This window comes from Harpegnathos saltator, unplaced genomic scaffold (assembly GCF_003227715.2).
Source record: "Harpegnathos saltator strain DR-91 unplaced genomic scaffold, Hsal_v8.6 scaffold184, whole genome shotgun sequence".
Lineage (NCBI taxonomy): Eukaryota > Metazoa > Arthropoda > Insecta > Hymenoptera > Formicidae > Harpegnathos > Harpegnathos saltator.
Genome location: NW_020229966.1, coordinates 549,689 through 573,223, shown reverse-complemented (window position 1 = coordinate 573,223; position 23,535 = coordinate 549,689). Strand labels below are relative to the sequence as shown.

The 23,535-nt window shown below is 36.0% G+C and overlaps 2 protein-coding genes, 1 long non-coding RNA gene and 2 other non-coding genes across 7 annotated transcripts in view; 3 read left to right on the top strand and 2 right to left on the bottom strand.

Annotated features, from left to right (window-relative positions):
- The window catches only part of LOC112588287 (uncharacterized), an 88,875-nt gene extending 70,301 nt beyond the window's left edge, over positions 1 to 18,574 (bottom strand). The window contains exons 1-2 of the long non-coding RNA XR_003112740.1: positions 18,467 to 18,574; positions 17,070 to 17,285 (exon numbers count right to left, since the gene is read on the bottom strand). This is a non-coding gene — a long non-coding RNA (uncharacterized LOC112588287). The remainder of the gene's footprint in view (positions 1 to 17,069; positions 17,286 to 18,466) is intronic.
- On the top strand, positions 4,574 to 4,645 carry TRNAG-UCC (transfer RNA glycine (anticodon UCC)). The gene has a single exon. It is a non-coding gene; the product is annotated as a tRNA-Gly (tRNA).
- TRNAE-CUC (transfer RNA glutamic acid (anticodon CUC)) lies at positions 5,095 to 5,166 on the bottom strand. The gene has a single exon. It is a non-coding gene; the product is annotated as a tRNA-Glu (tRNA).
- On the top strand, positions 7,120 to 15,108 carry LOC105183168 (Death-associated APAF1-related killer). Of its 3 annotated transcripts, none has more exons than XM_025297710.1 (13): positions 7,120 to 7,246; positions 8,433 to 8,668; positions 8,878 to 9,055; positions 9,557 to 9,685; positions 9,772 to 10,086; positions 10,246 to 10,490; positions 10,566 to 10,695; positions 10,807 to 11,942; positions 12,036 to 12,507; positions 12,610 to 12,686; positions 12,844 to 13,201; positions 13,283 to 13,690; positions 13,777 to 15,108. In XM_025297710.1, exons 2-13 carry the CDS (start codon positions 8,481 to 8,483, stop codon positions 14,284 to 14,286), a joined length of 4,146 nt encoding a protein of 1,381 aa, XP_025153495.1. In that variant the 5' UTR covers positions 7,120 to 7,246; positions 8,433 to 8,480; the 3' UTR covers positions 14,287 to 15,108. The 3 variants fall into 3 exon arrangements, with proteins under 3 accessions (XP_025153495.1, XP_011139410.1, XP_011139413.1); XM_011141108.3 differs by having other exon boundaries at positions 9,548 to 9,685; XM_011141111.3 differs by lacking the exons at positions 7,120 to 7,246; positions 8,433 to 8,668 and adding an exon at positions 9,363 to 9,406 and having other exon boundaries at positions 8,941 to 9,055; positions 9,548 to 9,685.
- Positions 18,575 to 18,658: 84 nt separating the features above from the next.
- LOC105183167 (mitochondrial pyruvate carrier 4) lies at positions 18,659 to 22,646 on the top strand. Its single transcript, XM_011141107.3, has 4 exons — positions 18,659 to 18,920; positions 20,481 to 20,521; positions 21,158 to 21,354; positions 21,699 to 22,646. Exons 1-4 carry the CDS (start codon positions 18,836 to 18,838, stop codon positions 21,751 to 21,753), a joined length of 378 nt encoding a protein of 125 aa, XP_011139409.1. The 5' UTR covers positions 18,659 to 18,835; the 3' UTR covers positions 21,754 to 22,646.
- The last annotated feature ends 889 nt before the right edge of the window (positions 22,647 to 23,535 follow it).

The window sequence follows — 23,535 nt, the reverse complement described above, 5'->3', positions numbered from 1 at the left end:
CTACGAGAGGGAGAATGAGAGAGACTGGAACGGGAGATTAGACAATGGCTTTGTATTTCTCGATTGACAATTAGCGGGGAGAATCTAATGGAACGGTGTTACGGTATACGACGAGCACGTAACATACGTACATATTCTCCACGCGGTGGTAAAGAGCGATGTTACGAGAAGACAGTCGACAGAGAATATTTATAACGATAACGAGAGTTTTACGTATCTCAGCGACACACCTGATCATGATTGCTAAAAAGGGTGGAGAATTAAAGGATTATGATTATTATTAGTTGAATAATGTTCACGTTGTTATAAACTTGCTTCATTCAAATTGCTAGATTCTTTCAGCTTATCCGAGCCGAGATATTTCTACTATAGGGATCTCTATAGGGATTATCGGTTATCCTGACGATAAGTATATATTCGCATAATGCACAGATACGTCTCAGACAGAGCGCAAACAGGACTTGAATAAATAACGATCTAATCGGGCAACGAACCTATGCTGTGTTCGACAACACGCTCGAAAGTTGCAGAAAGTGGGACGCGAAGCTATCAAGAAATACTGCAGGCGAGGAAGAAAATCGAGCTACGTGTTAGAAGCTCGTAGTAGTAGCATATATGTGTGCTACCCGCTCGTAGAGAAAATAAATTTACACAAGCGGGGATACGAAGCGGGGATATCAAGTTTCCGCGATTCCGCGAAATCGATAATACCTACATAAAACGGAGCGGACTATATTTAGAAATTTCACAGATTTTGAGTTCGATTAATCATCTACACCCAAGGTTGTCATTTTTTGCCCGATTTGTTAATCAAGCCGCCTTATTATCACGTTATTACTATCACAAAGAGAACATGGTCCTTGGAGAATCGATAGTGAGTTTATCAGATAAACCCACCGAAGTGGCGAAGTGACGAATCGAAGGAAGACATATATCGCACTACGCGATATTTATCTTCGCTTATCAAGCGTATGCGCGATACTTCGCCGTACCGGCGCGGCGCAGTGTCGAATTACAACGGAATATCGGCGTCGATGGCAATTTCGAGAAGCAAAAGCGCACGCCGATCCTCGGCGTCGGCAATTAGAGAACGGGTGCGCGAAAGAAATCGCCCTGCTCTGTAATTCTCTGTACAAACACTCGGCGCCGACGACGGCGCCTGTCTTTATGCGTCCCTCGCTACGTACGAGCACGTGTATGCACGCGATATGCAAATCCGCGGATAATGCGCATCGCGGCTGATCGCTCCCGCCCGCGAGTCGTAATTCGCGAGCGGGCATTTCTCTAATGAGACTTTTTTATAATTAAAGGATAAGAGAAGCCGTGCGCGCGCGAGTGTAGTGATAAGCGTATCGCGACGCTCCTTTGTTTTTATCAGCTTGCGCGAGAGACCGCTCGCCTCTCGGAGAATGAGCTCATTTTCCGTCACGTTTGACAATGATGACAACATTGTAACAACTAATAATAAGACGATACGATGCTATATAGAATTGAATGCAATCTCCAATTTTTCCTTACACGGTCTCTCCCAGAAGAAGCCTAGATTTTTTTCAACAATGACGCAGATAATTGACCACAGACTTTGCGTTATCTACCGTGTTGCCAGGTTTATCTGCTTGGCGGACACGGTTTCCTGACTACGCGTCACTCGGCTAACGTAACGCGAAAAAGATTGCGTCGGAATATTTCGGAATATATGAATATCAACGTACCGGCAAAAAAGATTCGCGCTGTTCACATTCTCGCATACGTAAAATCACTAGTTTATACATAATTCGTGAGCTAGTTTATACGTAAAACACGGCCGTAGATCCTCCGCGCACGAGCGTAGTTGTTCGTAATATTAAATCCGCGACAAATTAATCAGGCAAGTAACCAGAACGCGGCTAATGCGGGCTGAGCGCCAAATGCTGTTTCTAACGTAATCGAATTTGCACTGTGTGTCTCGCGTCGAGAGTAGCGATGAATGTATCTCCACATGTCGGTGCCGAATATAGCTGACCGTGCTAATCAAATAATTCACTTTTGTATTCTGATATTGGGCGCGCAACATCCGTCATATCAGAACGACGAAGTATCAGATTCTGTAGACGAAAATAGCCTCACGCCTTCGCCTCACGAGCGAAGTATGGACGTTCTGCGAATGCAATATCAAAGACATCTTATCGATCTGACGATCTCTTGACGTCTCAATTGATCGCAATGACGCACGTTCGACATAATAACCACAGGAAATAATTACACACTGAATCCTGTCTATCCAACTTCTCTAAATCACACACTGAATCACGTCTGTCTAACTCACTTCTTTAAATCACGCACGCGTATAATCGATCTAGAACGTCCATCCTTTTTATTTCCGACTTTTACTATAAAGCCATATTTCTCGTTATCGTGAAGCGCAATCCTTCTTTTCGGTGACGAAAATATTACGATAACCAATATCGTGCATTTTTGATCGTGCATCATTTACCGAGAAACACACTCATATGGTATGCTTGAAAGAGAAATTCCTTCACTCATAAACCGGCCTTGTCGTTAAATTTAAATACAAATCAGGTATACGAATATTAAATAATTAGAAAAATGAATAATCCAAACTTTTTTAGCCAAGCAGCTAAGAAATTAAGATTCAAATAATCAAATTTTCCAGCTCTTTTACGGTTATGTAGTGTTGGCATATAATTATTAAAAATTACATTTAGTATGGCGGAAGGCTCAATATAACTTCAAAAATTATTCAGTTCAATATAGTGAAAAATGGCAACGGTCGGATAAGATGCATACCCGACAGTGCATTCTTTATGAATTCCAAGAAGGAAAAAATGCTAATAGAGCATGCATTTTAGTTTAGACGGTTTAAAAACGGCGATATCAGTCTGAGTGACAAATAACGTCCTGGAGACCCTCAGAAGTGAGGCAACAATGATTTGGAGTAACTGCTCGCTGAGAACTCAGCACAAGCGCAAAAAGAGCTTGCAGAGCAGTTAGGAGTAACGCAACAAACTATTTCCAAACGTCTACACGAGATGAGGAAGATTCAGAAAGAAGGAAAATAGGTTCCGCATGAATCACTGAAGCCAACAAAAACAAATAGTAGTGTGTCTCTCTTCTCAATAAGCAGCATAGAAAATCTTTCTCGTGGAAAATTGTTACGGACTGAATGAGAAGTGGATATTCTATGACAATCTGAAACGCAGAAAGTCATAAGTAAATCCCGGCGAACTATCAACATCGGTCGCAGAGCCAAAACACTTCGAAAAGAAGATTCTGCTTTGCATTTGTTAGGATATGAAGGGCGTGATTTATTATGAGCTATTAAAATCGAATGAAACAATTATTGCGGACCGTTACTAACGCCAATTAATCCGTTTGAATCAAGAATTAGCACAAAAACGCCTATATAGGGGCAGAGAAAAACGTTCTGTGAAATTGTTGCATGATAACGCTAAGCCACACATTGCTTCTACGATAAAAGATATCATAATGAGTCTTGTCCGCGACGTCTTGTAGCCGGGCGGCGTATTCACTAGACATTCCTCCTACTGATTACCATTTGTTCCGGTCGGTGTATGCCTTGTTCGATACGCGCTTCAAATCAGTGGATCAGATTCGAAAATAGATCTCGACAACTTTATCGTGTCCAAAGACACAACATTTTTCCGACATGGAATTCATCAGCTGCCTGAAAAATGGGCTGCTTAAAGTTATAGAAAACTACGGCGAATACTTTGATTGACAAATTTGTTTTGCTTTCTTTTAAAATAAACCTTGAATTTAGCTGAAAAATTTGGATTATTCGTTTGTACACCTAATAGCATTTCCGGCATACACGACAGTGACGATTATTAAAGAGGGGGAGAGAGAGAAAGAGAGGGAGACGAGTTTTAATCGCAAACCAGTTTGTAAACCATGAGCGGGGCCAGGCACCGTATCAGCCGAGAGTGCACAATACGTTCCCGAAGTTATTGATTGCATCTAAAGTTTTTCAATTTTTCCCGATAAAGGAGCAGTTTGGGAGCCGGCGGCTTTGGGAGCGCATCGTATCGTATCGCATCGTTTCGAGGCACATAATACCGTTTAATTGGCGAGCGCATCATTTCGGACAGGTAATGCTGCTTAATTGGCGAGTGGAAAACAATGCGCCGCGCAGCATGTACGTTCATTATCCGTCGCGCTATTCTACGTCGGTTATATTACGCATGAAAAACCGTTCACGAAAACGTCATATATCCGCGTAAACGGCTAGATGACGATTAATACACCGCAGACTGAGTGGCACGTTGATCAGTTGTGATTCGCGGCGGCGCAAATTATTACTTATCCGTGTCATCAACGATTATCGATTATTTGTCTCCCAAGATAAGCAGCAGATGAGCAACTTACTTCGCGAACAAATAATTATTTAGATAAGCGGACAGTTTGTTTATGCAAACAATAATACTTTGCGGAGAAGTATGAGAAAATATATACAGAGTTGAGGAGTCTAAAGAAATGTTTATATGTGGTTATTATATTTGACTACAATACACAACCGAGTTCGTGTGTCTATATTTAAAATCTCTTTGCAACTGCGATGGTGGTGTAATGGTCAGCATAGTTGCCTTCCAAGCAGTTGATCCGGGTTCGATTCCCGGCCATCGCAGGAATATTTTTGCCATCTGCATGTGGTATCTTTTTTTATTTCTTTATGTACTATTCTGTTAAATTTCCTAACATATTTAAATAATTTCCTTATATTGGGGTCAACAATGATATATTATTTTTGGCTTTTCTTTGATAGTTCTTATTAAATTTAAAGTCACACACGATTACAGTGTGAATTCCAGTGTGTACAATTTCATGTTCTAATTGCTAAGAAGTATACTGAGTCTATAGTTGCGTTCGCGAATTCTTAAATTTATTTTTATACAACATACTTTGAATACAGTTTAATAGATATGTATGGGACAAAAGGAATTTGTCATATCCTTATAGGTGTTAAACTGTTCCAAACAAAATATATCCTGAGTCATTTATATATTTCTATTCTAATCGTACAGGAAATGTCACTTTTCTTTCTTTTTTTTTTCTTTAAAAAATAGCAAAAGAAATTTCCGATACCGGGAATCGAACCCGAGCCTCCTGGGTGAGAGCCAGGTATCCTAGCCACTAGACCATATCGGACGAGTTGTACCTTAACGCTGCTGTAACGAACTACTGTAGTTAATAATTTATTAACATCAATTTAATATAAATATATAAAGCATTTTGACACATTTAGATATATTGGATCAGTCAAAAGTTCAATTCGTATTTTAAATTAAATTTACCTTCATTATGTTCATTAAAAACAAATTATTCAATTAATTGCCGTTATTGTTTATGATCCTGTATCAATATTCTAAACAAAACAAATTTTTAATTGATCTACACAGTATTAAATTTATGAACGATAGAATTCTCTCGCACAAAACGTAATATTTCTTTGATCTTCTTTTCTCTATTTTATCTTTATTTCATTTCTCTTTTTTATCTTACGTTAACTTATCACATGATCCTAATAATCTTTAAATATATATATTTTTCAAACATGGCTCACAGTCATTGTAATCATCCAGTTTTACGTTATTCACTTTTCTCGTATTTTTAAAGGTACAAAATAGCTACGTTTTCTTTCATTTGACCATCTTTTCATAGATATTTACTTTTTTATCAATCTTTTTATAAATGTTTTGGATATTTTGCCAAGACATTCATAAAAATTTTTTCAAAATATTTTATAAAAAAATATCCATTTAATAAATATAATAATTTTTATTTTAATAATTCTCGATGGAATTTATGCGTGTGGAATTCATACTAGCATGATGAAACAAAAATTTAAACTTAACGGAATAAGATACCTGCAGAGATATTCACAAAAATCGAGGGATCATGTTCGGGAAAGGGAAAACAGGTTTAGAAAAAGTATTATAGAAAAAGAATATATAACATGGAACAAAGAAATCAAGGGACAGGAAGGTGAAAAGGTAAGAAAGGAACATCGCAGTACTAGATCTTAAAATGATTGCATCATCTTAGACTATAAAGAGGAAAATTGCAAACAATATCTTACCAAAATCTTACCGAAATAAAAGAATAAAACATATACATGTTACATCACATTATAAACATTGAAAGAAAAATGTTTAATTTCCTTTTCATTTTTGTTTATCTCTACTGCTAACGACTGTGACAGTGGAAAGACAAACGTATTATACGTATCTATGTATATTACATCTCGTATCTGCGATTTTCCCATCATTGTCAACTAGCCATTTTCGCCAAAACAGTTTTTGACAGAAAAATGCAGTTTGTGACAAGTGTAGAAACAAGTGCTAGTGCCGACGACGTCGTGGCGACCTCGTGTTTCACAGGGCGCATACGAACAGCGCATCTGATCATGCGACTTTAGCAGGCTCGTACATATCAGAAGGGGTCGAATTTGTAGACGTTGAAAACATGCAAAAAATTTCTTTAAAGATTTTCATAATTGTGCTAATACCTGTACTAATATTAATATTTCTAGTATTATAAGATATGAGATCAGAAATAAATTCTGAATCAAGAGACAATGGAAACATTATGAAAAAGAAATTTTTTTCTTGAATGTCTTGTTGCATCTTGAGTCTAGTGTTGTTTCAAAGACATTATCATAAATATAAAACACTATATTTGTTTAATATTTTTATTCCTAAAACTGCTCTTTGGTTATATAAGGATAATAAAATAGCTATATCGTTAATTTCATACGTATATTCTTCTTGCAAAATTCGCACAGACATTTCAAAATTTGCAATTTGTAAACATTAACTTTTATTGATTCAAATTCCTGGTGCACGATAATACTCTTAGTTTCTCTTGATTTTTATTGGTTTTTCAGTATTGAAACTTTCGCGAGGAACTCTAATTTATCTAATGTATGTTTGAATAAATTGCCTTCGTTTTATTATTTGACACGTTTATCATTTTCAGATACATTATTTTTCTTTCGTAATAGGCATAGCGAAATGTATCTCAAAATACGCTCCTGGATACCTTTCTTATCTTCAGTGCGCATGCGAAAGTTTCTCCTTCCTCCTACATAGCTACCCGGTATGTCCGCCAACCAGTCGCTTGCCTGCCGTCCAATCTATAGTCGCTGATACAACGTTGAAGGGATTACTCAGATTTTCGAACAAAGAGCTGTGCACAATAAAGAAACCTCGGAGGCGGTCGCTTAAAAGTAAGAATATATTTCGTTGGCTTCTATTTTAATTGAAATTTTGTCTTCTGCACTTCTCATAGCCATACATACTGAACGCTACTGGACAAAGGTCGATTTTCAGAGTCATTGACCGACGCTACTCTTTCGATACTTTTTTTATACTCGATATTATACTGACAGAACTTACAATATATGCAGCATCGTGAAACGTATGTAGTCGCATCACATCGAATGATCTTCATCATAAAAGTACATTAAAACGATCGATTCTACTTTACGTTTCCTCAGAAATGTGCTTGCTTCTTTCGCATTCACGGTTGATATATTTAAAAATAATAAGAGGAAGAAAAATTTTGTTAATTATAACTGAGACAGGACCAATGGTTACCTTGTATAATCCGTGTTGTAATAAAATGCACGATTGGGGAATCCCGTTAGAATTGCCAGTTACGGAATCCGTCCGAAGTTAATCCTTCAGATTTTCGGACGATCGAATAGTTCGAACGATTCGAAATTTTTAATTAAATTTTCATTTAACTCTTCAAAAGATGCATTTAAGTTAATATATGTTAATAATTTCAAATTATTCGTGGACTTAAGAATTATGATATATTGTCAGAAAAAGTGATAAAGAAAATTTGTTCATCTTCCGTTCGTAATACTATTTTCGAGTTATTTAAACAATCAAATTTTTAAACAATGCAAATCAAACACTAAGCATTCCGCATTTGTCTTTTAGTCAAACTTCGAGCATATTTTAAAGCTAAATAAATACGAATAAATTAAAATTTTTTTCTCATAAACCGATATCTAAATTACATGTGTCATATATGTGGTGCGTATATGTTCGATCACCGAAAAATTCCGCGAACATTTTTATTTAAAACATTTTTATTTTATAAAATAAATAAATTACCTATTAAAATATAAAATAAAAATTTTTTTTAAAACCGCGAACTCTTTTTTGCGTCTTTTATATAGCATAATTTTGATCATGCTGTTCCAAAAAGAAAATGTTAAGATAACGAAACATTCATAGTGACACGATAGAGCGATATGATTAAGTTCGCGAAAGAATTTTATCCAAAATATTTCTCTGTTATTATTTTGAATAATAAACTTCTACGATATATCGTCATGATTGTAAACTTATATCTATTTTTAAGTGCTGGAGTTATCTGTAATCAACGAATATTTGTTTTAGATAAGAGCCAAAATTACGATAGTATGTAATATAAAGTTCCAGTATAAAATGGAAAATACACCTGGAAATATTCTTCGACATCTACGAAGACAGATAATTGCGGATTTAGACGTTAATAATGGCATTATATCATCCCTGAAAAGCGAATTTATTTTAAACGACAGAGATATACAGAATATCAACGCAGGGGCTGATAACGAACAGAAAGCCAGTATCTTGTTAGATATACTTTCAGGGTATTTATTTGCTAATGCAGTTGATATTTGCTAATATGTGTATTGTGCAAACGTACTCATTGCTCGTTATTTTTTTTTTATTTCAATACTAATTTACGTAATAATAGAAAATAATTTTAATGTAACGATCCATACTTTTATAGTTTGCGCTCTGATGTAACGTCGTGGCTTATAACAAACATAATCATGATCTCATTAACACTTTTAAGATGCGACTTACGCTCCTTTGATGTCTTTCACCAAGCACTAAAACGTCACTATGAGTGGCTTAGCGACGCTATAGATAATGTGCTTGGTAACTTCAAAGCAGAAACAAATGGAGCAAATTACAAGGCGCCTTCTAGTATTCCACCCATTTCTCCGTTGTCAGTTACCAGAGAACAAAAGGTATAATTGTTTACGCGATTTTTTTATATAACACTAAAATATGAGTCATCCAGATCCCATTTGATTGTGGTTGACCATCAATATACGCAATAAGATAAAACTATGACACGTCAATATTCACCTCGACTGATTTCCATATCTTTACAATTGAATACCTTATTATTGCTGCTTAACTGAATCAAAATTTTTTAATAATTCAAACAAAATGGAGAGATTTTTCTTCTTGACAATTTGAGATAACGTATTGTGTCGATCCTATGTATATAGGATCTAATTTGTCATAATAAGCAGTTTAATTGTTATCTAGTTCAACTGTGTTCCTAAATGCATACGTATGGAAACATAAATTGCGTAAGTTTATCTTGTAATTCATATTATAACTCTATGTCACAATGTTCGCACCTGATTTTTTACAATGTTTGCACCGTAGTATATAAATTTTAATACATGAAACAGGAAAACCGTCTCTTATATGATGTATGATGTTTTCAGATTATCCAGTTAAAGAATGCCTTGCAGCAATTAAGGCCCGGGGATTATATTACGTTACATGGCATGAAAGGATTTGGGAAGTCCAGTCTAACTGTTCTTACTTTGCAAGACATAAAATTAGTGACAAATCTCTTCGCGGTAAGTTTCACATCGACTACTATGTTTATGTGATATTACGTTTTATACACAAGAGCACATAATTCTCCTTTGTTCTTTCATTTAAGTGCGAAATTTACTGGATCAAATTTATATGTGAACGTTTCATCGACGAAGAGATATTAATCCAATTAACCGCACTCTATCATAATGTGAAAAACTTCGAAACCCAACCAGAACTATTTACTCCGCTGAAGAAAGATTCCTTGGTCCGGTTCTTGGAACATCATTTCAGCAAACCGGAGCATCAAAATGCCTTATTAGTTTTAGACGACGTTTACGATAAGAAGATTATCAATGCTTTTGATTTCAAATGTAAGACTCTAATTCTTACCACTGATATCGATGTTTTGGATGGAAGAATTAGCAAACAAACGATAAGGGTAAGACTGTCTACAACATCCTTTATTCTGTCAGAATTTTTCTGCTTGAGGGTTTTGTTCTAGAACGTTGAGTAAATAATTTTAACACTTTAGTCATTTTTTTACTGTACTACACTTTTTACTGTACTTAAACAAAGTATGTGTTTTCTCGTTTCACAGATGGATGATGGATTTACAGAAGCGGAGACTTTAGGCTTATTCGCTCAAGTGTTGAACATAAGCGCAGATCAATTGCCCCCAGAAGCGAAGAAAATTCATAGGGAGTGTAAGGGAATGCCGTTGCTCATAGCAATGTTTGCGGCACAATTTGAAGAGTATAAAGAGGAGATGATAATAGTAAATGGGACCCGCGATAGATGGAAATATTATTTACGATCTTTGATTGAGAAGGATCCAAAGAACAAGTAAAAATGCTCCATTATTTCGAAATAACCAATCAGTTATTCATTTCACATTATCATTATCATATCTTGTTGCAGAGTGATCAAAAAATTCTTAGAAAAACAAGAGACTATTTTTGATATGTGTATTGATCAACTGAATCCAGAGTTGAAAGAGCAGTATAAAAAATTAGCAATTTTCAATGAAGATGTTAACATAACACGAAAGGTATGATATATTAAAAAATTACTATTTGGTTATCCAACGAGTCAATGCGTATCCTTTTTCAACGCGAGATATGTTCTTAAGTTTACATCACTGAACAAAACTTTTTTTTAGACGCTAGAAATTATCTGGGAGTATGACGACATGTTCTTCGTGGAACAGCAAATGCAGGATTTGTGCCACAAATCGCTCGCTGCGAAAAAATGGAACAAAGATTCAAAGAGCTACATTTACGGCGTGCACGATTTGCTGTTAAGTCACTTACGGAAAAAATTAAAGCCAGACGAATTAACACAGTTGCACAAGTCGGTCATCGAACAGTATCGCAAATATTGCAACAATGATTTCTCAAAGTTGCCAAATGACAATTACATATATTCCTACATCGGCTACCATTTAGAGCAAGCTAAGTTATACGAGGAGTTTACGCACCTTTATTTGAACCTGGACTTTATTCAAGCTAAAATAATACACTCGGGTTTGAATGACCTGTTATTAGATCTTAAGAAATATCGCTCGTATATAACACGCAACATCAATACTTACGAGGCATATGTCTCAGACTTGGAAACATTTCTCCAAGAGCAAGTGAGCGTTATAGCGGAGCATAGGCACAAGAAGTGTCTTGATATCGTTCAAATCGGCATGAATCACACACATGAAGGCTACATCATGCAAACTGTGAGAGATTTGGCTGCGAAGAAACAAAAATATCTATATTTATCTCACGACAAAAAGCCCACATACACCAATATGACGCTCAGCGAGGAAGTGTCGAGTGGAATATGTACGTCATCTTTCACGGATGATCCTAACATGATTTTGACCGGGTACAGGTCGGGTAAAGTGGTTTTGTGGAACTGTGAGAGTAAGCAGCAAATCGTCTACAATAGTCACAGTAACAAAATTTCCGTTAAAAAGATTGTTGTATCTGCTGAAGGTGACTTCTTCCTTACGTTAACCGACAATGGCGTGGTAAAATTGTTTCGTTTGTACTACGATGAACAAGATCACCCGTATCACGTACACTTGGGCAGCCCCAAGGAGAAGCAAAAGAGTTGGGTCGGCTTCTTTACGAACGACAATAAGCAAGACGATAGCTTATTGGAATTATCAATTAAAAACGAGATCATATTGGACATGGTATTTGGATACCAAGACAAATTGATTGCTACGTGTACTGACCAAGGGGCGGTACAGATATGGAATCGAAATGGTGAAATTGTGTCTTCCATAAAAAGGATAAAATCGTAAGTACAATTATTAAGTAAAACGATATGAATCGACAACAATAACATATGATAACAAATGATTATATATACCATGTTATACATTTGTTATAGTGATTCAATCACAAAGATAGCATTCACTGACGAGGGTACATTGTTACATGTCATGAATGAATCAAAAGGTTCTTTTTACGTGTACTCTAGAAGCAGTCATGATCAGAGCACATACGAATATGCTTGCTGTTATAATTTGCAATTACAAGATAGACAAGTTATTTATTTCCATAACGTGCCGGAGCATGATAATTCTTTAATGATTGTTACAACCAAAAGAGCTCTGTATATAAAGTGGAATGAACAGTTGGTATGCAACTTTAAGAAACAGGAAAGGGCATATGTTGAAAATGACACATTAACTTTTGTCTGTGCCACTATCACCAATGATGGCAAGTATTTGATTCTTGCTGACTCCGGTGGTTTCGTCAACGTATGGGACACGGATGTTGGCTATCAGCCAATAGCAATATACAAAAATCGTGTCACATCTCTGGATACTTACTGGTTCAAGGACGAATATTATCACCTTGTATGTATTGATACTAAATTAATTATATTCGATCAGATCTGAGATTATGCTCGAGATTTTTTAGAATTAGAATTTTCAGAAACAGAATTTTTTTTCTTTTAGATATGCGGAACCGAAAATAGTTTGCTACATAGATGGAAATTACCTGTACACGATTTGTCATCGACATTAGTAATAAGGTAACAAAGCATATTGTACAAGTATTATATGAAAAAACATTTTGATCGAAAAATTGAAAAGATACTGATCGATTGAACTGTTCGATATTGACTTAATACATCATTTCTTAAATTGCGTATTAAACGTCGCCTAATTGTCTTTTTCTTATTAAATTAGGAAGGCCCTGTTTGACGCAATCGTTAAACCTAACGATGAAATGGACATTATAGTGAAAGAAAACTACACGAACCACATTATGGTATTGCATGGGAAAACACAAATAGCGGGATTCGTGTATAATACCTCAACAGAAGGGCAGATATCGAACTTGCAATTATTTTCTGATGGAAGCAAGGTATTGTACGTCATGGAAAAGAATTCCGTGTCGTACAGCAACAAACTCATGTTGTTTGATATCAAATCTGATAAAGCATTTGCCATTATGGAATCATCGTTACATCCCATAAGATTCGTAATATTAAATATTAACAATAACGACATAATCGTCTGTAGAGAAACAAACCACAGTTTGAGAGTATGTAATACTAACTTGTAGCTTTGTTATGCAAAAGCAATTCAACGTACAAATATTAATAATTAATTAATATGTTTATAGGTATGGCAAAACACTAAAGTATCTTATATGGTGAATAACACAGGACGAGTTATGTTTATCCACAAATTGAACGACGATCATGTAATAACGATCTCGCAGAATGGTGTCATACTGATCTGGCAAATCGACCAAACAGTCTGGCAAACAAAAAGTCGAAAGGAAATTTCTAACTCGGCGGATACGAATATCACATTTAGTTGTCTGAGTCATAAGAGGACTTATTTAGCAATCTCAAGGGAATCACATGATCTAATTCTCTTCACTTTTAATGAAAACAAAAACGTATTACCAACACGTATAGAAGCGATCTATTATTATAAGCATAATTTCGTACAGAAAATGACATACTGTGACATTTCACAGGACGAATTGTATATTGCCGTTGGTTTCGAAACGGGACTTATTTCTGTAAGTTTATTTCATGATAATTAAACTCGCGCGTTATCACGTTCGTATGTGTATCAAAATGTGTTTAACATTGAGCATTCTTCTAGATTATCAACATACGAACAAATACGGAGCTACAACAACTCAACTTTCACAACAGTTCTATCAAACAATTGTCTTGGGGCCCGACTACTTTAGACGCACCGATTTTACTTTCATTAGCAGACGATGAGTTAGCTTGGTGGAACGTCTCTCTGCAAAATGATAAGATCAATGTGAAAAAGAGAAGTCGAATGGGTATTATTCACAGCAGGAGCACTCCTTCGATCAGCGCAAACACATCTTCGACTCAACAAATACCTAACAGCCGAAGCTTGGAATCCAATTTACAACATAACGCGGAATCAAACGCAGGCACTGCAAATGGCATTAATTGCATGTATATAAATTGGAAGGACAAAGAAGGACGAAATCCGGAACAACCAGCCTTGCTAGCGGTTCTCGAACTGCCACAATGCCGTACAACGAAAGTATGTTTCTCCCAAAATTTCTCTAAATTCCTCACGGTTGATATTTACGGATCCGTGAGTATATTTAAACCGTTTAACCATACTTAATAAAAAAGGCAGTCTATCTCAAAGGTGGACTGCTTATAACATTAGAATGCAATTCCTTCGGAATGTGCAATTATACATATGTGATAACATTCTGCAGAGCAGGATGCAGAAGCATGAGTATAATTTTGAGATATATCTTGAAATATATAAACATATGTATATATAAAGACATCTATATATACGATTATCATATCGTTAAAAGAAAATCTGGAAAAAAAAGATAATTGTATAAAATAATTATATAAGATATTACATTAAGATATACGTATCAATACGTTATCTTAATGACATCAAAATGTTGTAACACGAGTTACCACATGTTACCGCGTATGATCAAACTTGTATATATTTCGATTGTTTCATTTTGATACTTTAACCATGTACGCCACTGCCATCTGCATTTATCAAAAAATTCAGATCCGTTTTACCATTTATATGTAACAAATATAAAACCATTTTTCAGGCGTATTTTTCTCGCGAATTTCAGGTTTGTAACTAAAAAGCAGGATACAAGGAACACATGAAAATGCATTTATATGTTCCTTATATGAAAGCATGTGTTTCTTGTATAAATCCTTCATGTATTTGTGCCATGTATAATATTTTTAGAAAAATTTCTCTAGCTGCCAATTGTACATACATGACAGATGTATTTTTTACGACATTGTAAACAATAATCGCAAATACTTTTTGGTAAATTCTACATTACTCTTTGATAATGTATTATTTCAAGTTTTGGAAAATATTTAATCGATTGAACTCAATATTTCACGTAGTTAGCACAATTTTATCTCAGTTGATCGTTTTTTTTTTTTTTACTTATAGGTAAATATTTACATTACGGACAAACATTAGATATGTGTTCGTTAACGTAAATATGTTATATTGTATACCTTTTGAAGGTAATTGCATATTTAATGACGACTTTTGGTCTCATTGGAAGATTTTTAATACTCTTTGTGATATATTAATATTATGCGGAATTTATATATAGGAACATTTTCAGGACACGCAATGATACATGACAATCTAAATGCATCATATAAAAGTGATAAAAAATCATATGATAACAAAACATAACATAGTTGATGTATTATGCATAAATGCTCACATGCACATTTATTTTTTTCTTTTACATTATTATAATTATTGTGATTTTATTAATGGCTTGTTGCCTTTTTTAACAAACTGATGTGTTCCTTCATATGTATCTATTTTGTATGTATGTGTATGTATATGCAATATCATCAACTAAATAATGTTTGTATTCATCGTGTATGTAACCTATATGATGCATAACATTGTTTATAGCAACAACTGGTCTCTACATCAACAATCGTTTACCATATGACGATGACAGCATCTTTTTGTATTGATAATTTTAAATATTGCTTTTACTATCAGTGTTTCTCTCAGTATAGTATATCGAAAACATTACAAAAAAGACTGATAAGCATGACGGTTTTTAAATTTTACTGAATTCATTCCTCAATTGAATACAGCGTTGTCATGACTTGTATGTATATTTCAGGAAATAAGTCGATAATATAATAATTTCCACGGTGAATTTTAGAAAAAGCGCCGTAAACTTGACGCATATGTGCCTTATAGATATGTACAATATGTCTAGAACGAGTTTATTATGCAATATAGGCATTATAAGTCAGTGTAATAAGTAATCCTTGTGAAATTTATATGTATATACCTATATTGGCACAATTATGTTTATGAATTTTTATAAATATTTCTTTATTGCGAATCGCAATCAGACCGCATCTAATCCAACAGCAGCCCTACATAGAATAAGTTTCATTAAGTTTTGTTTATTTTAACGTGTACTAGCAATGTATGTGTTTATTGACACCAGTGATAACCGATTAGATGTGAGTCTTTTTTCAATTAAACGAAATCTAGTATTATGCTCAAAAATGTGACTAAGATTGAATGGTGCAGTAAGATATTCTGCATTCTGACTTTGAGCTCAACTTTTATTTTTACTTTTGTATCTCATTTTATTGCATGTAAGATATAATTTCTGTATTTTAATTATTATTATAAAAACATACCAAAAAAATATCAATAAAAATTGTACATAGTATTATGATAACATTTTTATACACATACATATATATATATATATATATATATATAAAATTTCCCTTGATATCCTTATACGGGTATATAATGCTCTTTAATTATTTGTTATTTAATTTGTAATTTTCTTTTTATTATTTTTTAATAAGATATATATAGAATTCCTTAAACATATTTATCAGAGCCGTGAGACTATTTTTTTTAAACATCATCCAGAATTCTACGTTAATATCTATCTATGAATACGGAACAAACATACTTGGTGTTTTATTAATAGATAATTTGTCGTAAGGAATGACTTGGCAAACATCCAGAGTATCCGATTGGAAACTCTCGGCCAATGTCAGTACGCGCATTTTTAGCAAGGCCACTCATTCAAGCATCAGTATAATGAGAGATATATATATATATATATATATATATATAATTCAATTTTTTCACATATCATATAATTAAAATTATATGATAATTATATTTATCGAGAAAAAAATAGTGCTATTCAAATCCCTAATCGTTTTATACATGATTTTTTACATATTCCACGATAAAAAATTTTTTATGTGCGACAACAGTATTATTCGTGAAATGAATCGCTTCGATGTACATTAATTAAAAAGTGGCCATTGTATTTAGATATATTCGTCATGTTGTTTAAACATTTATAACAATATCACAATTTGCGTACTCACAGCTTAAATTTTCCATCGATCGATTTTCACCTACGACATCTGTTTCGCTGCCCATGTCCGTTGTTAGCTTTCCGTCTTGGAACAGCATCACGCCGCAGATGACCGATCTCATTGTCCGATAAAAGTCTAACACGTAGCTGTTAACACTGTTGATTGATGCGGCATTTCACTCGGCACTCCCAACGTTCATTTCCCAACGGTTACGACATTTTGTGACTATAACAAACATATTACTCATTTTCAGGGACAATTGACGCACGACACTTACTTTCGATGGATCTCGCGGAGACGCAAACGACGGCAGTTTGAACGACAAACTGTCGTTACGTGACGATTAGTAACTGAATCTGCACCCGATTCGTCATTTTTAGTTAGTAACGAGACGATCATTCCCGGCGATTATCCGATGATATTTTGACACAACGCACGAAACTTACTTACAGCATTCCCGGCGATGGCGACAATTTCGGACGCGAGACTCTCGTCTCCGATGAGACGAGAAATCACGAAAAATACGAAGCGACAAGTTCGAACCTACGTTGCCGGGCCATCGTACTTGAGAAACTAACCGTACAAATTCTTCTCGAAACTGACTGAAGCGCGCAACGAGTGAGTTACTAAAAGCACTTCGTTACGCGCATTACTTCACTCGGTACTCGCAACGGTCGTTTTCGCGAATATCAATTTTCGAGGCTATGGACATTTCGCCACCACAAACGCACGAAAACTTGCTGTCGGCCCTCTCGACGATGGTCTATATATGCGAGACTCGCTTCGGTGAGCCAAAATATAAGGGACTGCGACTTGTCGTAACATGATATAACGTACGTTTTTTGTCCGACAATCCCGACAAGCCACTACATGAGATGCTCACTTTCCGAGGTCATTTCACGATATATTATCACAACAACGCAAAAAACTCACTCACCGCATTCCCGGAGGCAACTCAAGAGTAAAATTCACCTTCGATGTACCCGATAAACAGTGGATACGAGACGACTTTTCGAACCTGATTTACCGCGATGCGCCATTCGCGACCGGCTACTACCGAACTGAACATGTCGCGATTGAGATACTCGAACTATCGAAACGACCATGGACAACGCGTATATGGCGTTTTGTCTATTGTTCACAATGACATGTATATTAATGGAAAATCTCGATATTCAGAGCACATGAGGCGTTCAAAACAGTCTGACATACTACAATTAACTACATAACAAAAGGCAGCTAATCGTCACATAGTTCGGTTATTGCGTAGAGTCACTTGAATTGCCGCTCGAATCTCACTCATTGACGCGCAGTTGTCAGAGCATCTCGATCGCTCAATAGAAATAAAAATATCCGAATATCTTGTGATATAATGCAATATAAAATGAAGTTAATTAAATTAATACCCTGTCGTATAGATTAATCTTTCAAACGCCGCCGCAATCACGTGAACGCCAATGTAAAGCCGGTGGTTTGGTAACAATTCGCGGATGCGCATACCATGATGCGCAACACTTTCAAGAGAGCAGCCCCACTAGCAATTTCACCAACAGCAGGGTCGCTAGCGGCACGGCGGGAAGAGGAGCGACCAGGGGGAATCAACTGATCTGACGCTTTCGAGTCGCGTCACACTTGGCGTTTCTCGGTTGCTGCGTGCGGATCGCCGCACCGCTGCGTCTCGCTCTATCGCTCCAGTTAATTTTCCGCGATTATTCGATTTACGAACGATTGTTCGTGGAGTGAGATAACTCGAAAGTCGACGACCGCGAGCGACGATGTCGGTGATCTACAAGAACTCGATGAACGCCATCAGCAAATTTGTGCCCGAGAAGCTGCAACCTCTGTGGAAACATCCAGCTGGTCAGTAAAGTGGTCGGTCGATTATCACGTCGAGCCGTGCCACGGCAGGTGGCACGTGCGTAGAAAAACTGTTTGTGTGCGTATGCGTCTCGCACTTGTCGTGTGTGTGTCGTACGATGTGTCGCGTGAAATGAGAGGAAAATGTGTACGTGGCGCGATTGACGTGTATATTCGTTGTATGTAAACAACACTTCCTTATCTGAGAAATCGTGCACGCGACCGCTCAAATTATCTGACATATCCTGGCTTTTTTCTACCCGTTCTTATCGTCTATTTTTCTTCTATTATCGAGATGACGATTCGGATCTTTAAATAACGCCTGCTTTCGGAGCAACGAGTCGGCCACGTCGGCACATTTAATTTTCCTCGAGAATAGTTATGAGACGCGTTGATAGACGCATACGCACGGACATTGTTTCATTCAACCATTTCGCTTTATCATTCACCGCTCCCTTATCAACCAGTTATGTAAGTGTTTTGTCTATTTACGTTTATGTTCCATCGTTGTTATCACATTGGCTATGAGATTCATGTAACATGCGAACGGTCTAGTCTTTACAATGCGATTTCTTCAAGGTCTCCGCGTTTTCCAAGTCTCGTTTAATTGCATTTTGAATTAATATGAATCGCGTTCTTCGTCCTAATTTTCATAAGCTTATTCACAGTTGTCATTTACATACGTGTTCTATATTCATTAGTCGTATCGTGCGAATCTCATTAACTCACATCGTCGATCTTATTTGAAAACACTTCACGCTCGCAACTTGTATCTATGTAGTCTATAAATTCGCTTGCGCTTACTATGCAGGTACCCTCGTCACGATCAATTTCTATGACGTAAATTGAATAAAAGTGAAAAGAAAATATATCGATAACAGTGTTGTCATAATAACAAAAAAAAAATATCTCTCTCGTGACAGAAAAAATGTTTATTATTATATCAATTATACATTTAAAAAATTTTTCTCAATATTATCATCGACTTATGTCGAGTTCTATTCTCCGCAGCGTGACTTTTCAAAGTAGCTGGCTGCGAGACGAGCGTACCTTCACCAAATTACAGCTTGTATGAAAACAAGGGCGTACGCTACTTTGCGTCCGTCATACAAGATTGCTTAATGAACTTAATCGACCTGTTAGATCGGAAGTACAGAAAAAAAAATATATATATGTATGTATGTACATATATCGAGAAAGAAAGAGTAGAATCATGGAGCAGGCAGCATGTATTGATAACTATGCTGACATTGATCACTGTATTGTCTGCGACTCTGGCAACTCTGACAACGTTTTCCTCTCGAACGGCATGTAAATATCCGTCAGCGAATTTAATCCAGTACAAGGTTACAATGTATAAAACATTTTTATACATTTTATATGGAAAAAAAACCGCGTAATCGCTGCATTCGTGGAACGTTGAGTATCCTTGAAAAATTGAGGAACAATAGACGGGAGCACAAGTTCAGTAATGCACCGTACGTTACTCGTACATGTACACGTTATGTCACAACATGTTTCTTAGCAACTTGCATCGTCTGCAATATGTATCTATCTTTTTAGGTCCGCAAACTATCTTCTTTTGGGCACCGGCCTTCAAATGGGTTAGTAGTGATTTTTCTATTTTTTCAATGTCGATAATATTCATCATCCCGTTGTGATATTGTGATAAATTAAAAACTAATCAAGCAGAATAACAACATGAATTGAGAAAATTTAAGCGATTCAATACGAACGTAGTTTTAAATTATTACATCTCATGGTGAATATTTGCAACCGTATTTGCACTATTTTTTCTCAGATCTCAAAGTAAGATTTCTATTTATCCGATTTATCTTCTTTAGTTCCTTTAACTATATGTCGCAGAATGTCACATGATTGAATAATAACGCGGCACATTGCTGGTACACAAACCAATTTTGTCTCAAGGCAACTACTGCGTAATGTGTGTTGGCAAACGAACGCGTGTTACAGAAATATGCCGAACGCTATTCATATTCATCTCGTATTATATCGATTCCTTCGTGACTGTGACTCTACAACCATTAAAGCACGAATACATATGCGTCTTTATTTTTTACTTGTTTTTTATAAATGGAATTTTATAATGCAAAAATCTTAAATTAAAAATAAAATAAAAAAAAACTTGCGAGAGCGAATGCCGCGTTATAATGCTTTATTTGCGTAATTTCGGTATCGAGGAGAAATATTCTTTGCATCATCTTCTCTGCCATTTGCAGGGACTCGTAATCGCCGGACTCGGTGATTTGCAGAGGCCAGCGCACAAAATTTCCATCAGTCAATCTTGTGCCTTGGGCATCACCGGGTTGATCTGGACAAGATATTCCTTAGCCATCATACCGAAAAATTGGAATCTCTTTAGTGTGAATCTGTTCGTCGCGTGTACAGCCATATACCAAGTGTCGAGAGCCATGATGTAATTATCTTCACATATCTCCTGAAAGAATTTGATCAATTTCGTTTAACGAATGTGCATTTTCTGACATTTACATTCCAAAAATCTCAACTTTTCCTTTACCTTCGAATAAGATTACTCGAAATAAACACGAATTTTCTGTTAGCTGTAGATATTACTGCGAAACGTCGCCGGCGTTGCCGGTAGAATTAATTAAGCAAACGAGTCTACCAACTTTTCCTGTTTTGCTCTCGCTCGCGTACATGTTACTTCTTGCATTATTTATATTCATATAATGTCGCAGAATGTTACATTTCATTTGCTCTCTATAGCTTTTGATTTCACTGTATTAATGTCTGTTTCAGGTATCAACGCCAACAAGCTGCTCTGGAAGCAGCAAAAACAGCTCCAGCTCATTGACGATGATCCATGGTGAAACACATTCCTAGGGGACGAAATTCGGAATATTTAATTCTTCGCTACATCGCACGTTCCAGTGAAATATTCGCGTTTTATCATTTAACGTGTCGAATCGTCAAGTAACGGCGTAATAGCGTCTAACTGACCAATGTATCTTAATTCGCGAACGAGACGATTGTAAGACAGACGAAGTTGTTAAACTTACCAACCGATTCAGATTTTTTCAAGACCATACAGATATAGATAGTATAATTATATGATGCGTTTGATCCGTCGATGATGTATGTCGACACTATAGATGAGTAGTATCTATAAACAAAATCAGCCAGGTATTGTCACAATGACAAACATTCATACTTACCGCGGGACGAGCTAAAGAAGACGTCACGAGGTTTTTACGCAATGTTTGTTTAGATTGTCTGTGCCAAACTGTGATACATACCAACACATGGTGCTTCATCGCGACGTCCTTCTATTGACTTCGTACGATAAACAAACATACTTTACGTTCGATACAGATATAAAAAACAAATGATAAAATATAATATATAGAACACAGAGAACAAATACGAACAAACCGAGCAGTCGGTAGAGTATAACCGTAGATTTCAGTATACTGTACGGAATACCGTTATGCACTGTTGGTTTATCGCTGTTACGATTTATATATAACATTAACCTCTTAATGTGCCACCTTCAAGCGTCACGCGCTACGTGTCTTCTACCTCATGTCTCGCATTGCAACGATGCTCACGGTGCTTCCGTATGACATATCGACGCTATACAACACCTTGGAGGAGCGGACAAATGTACAAAATGTTTACTTTATTCGATAATTGTTGTAACTGCCTGGGCCTGTGGTCAGTCGAAATAAAATACAGATATTTTTAATATCGCTGCATCGTCAAATGAAACGATTGAAACCGAATCCGATGGCAACGTGACGATATCAACATGAATCTTTCAATATTTTTAACAATTAGGCGGTTAATGGTAATTAGGCGGTTATTAGATATTCAAACAAAATATGATCGCCAACTCGGCTGTTACAACGCAGCTTCCAAAATATGGGTAAAAAAAAAATGCTTAATATCGCGTCTTAATAATGGGAACAATAATTAACGTTCGAATGTCGAGTATATAGATATTTCGTGTCGCCAAATGAAAAAGACAAGATAATTACTTCGTTTGATTAGCAGATTTTATTGAGCTTTCACGACGATCTCCATCGTGTCGCTATTTAGTGATCACGTATATCTCAATAATACGATAGAGATTAGTCGAGTGTGTGAATCTTGGGATTTATGTTATCGAACATAATTGTTTACTATAAAATTCGAGCTATCTCGGTCGTTGACGACACATAGCGCTATTGTTTGTTTTACGTTCCACGAGTGAAAAGAGAGAAGTTATCTACATTTGTATATCTACGGAACGAAAATATTTTTACGCCGACAAAGTTCTTTTAGGTTAGGTAAAGTCCACATATTATGTTTGGCGTCTTTAGCTCAACATATTTACTGTATTTCATATTAGAAAGTACCATATATGTTTTCTCCTTCCTCCTGCCCCTCTATCTTTCTCTCTTTTTGCTTCCAATATCACTCATAAAGAAAAAAATGCAATCATCATCTTTTCCCAGCAATAGATACCTCAATCGCAGCTTCGAATCAATCATGTCTTAGAATCAATAGTTATTATTCGGTGTGAATCGTCGCTTCGGTGAATCGCTCTTTCGCAAATATCATTTCTCATCGTCGCGTCTCCCTCACCTACGTAACA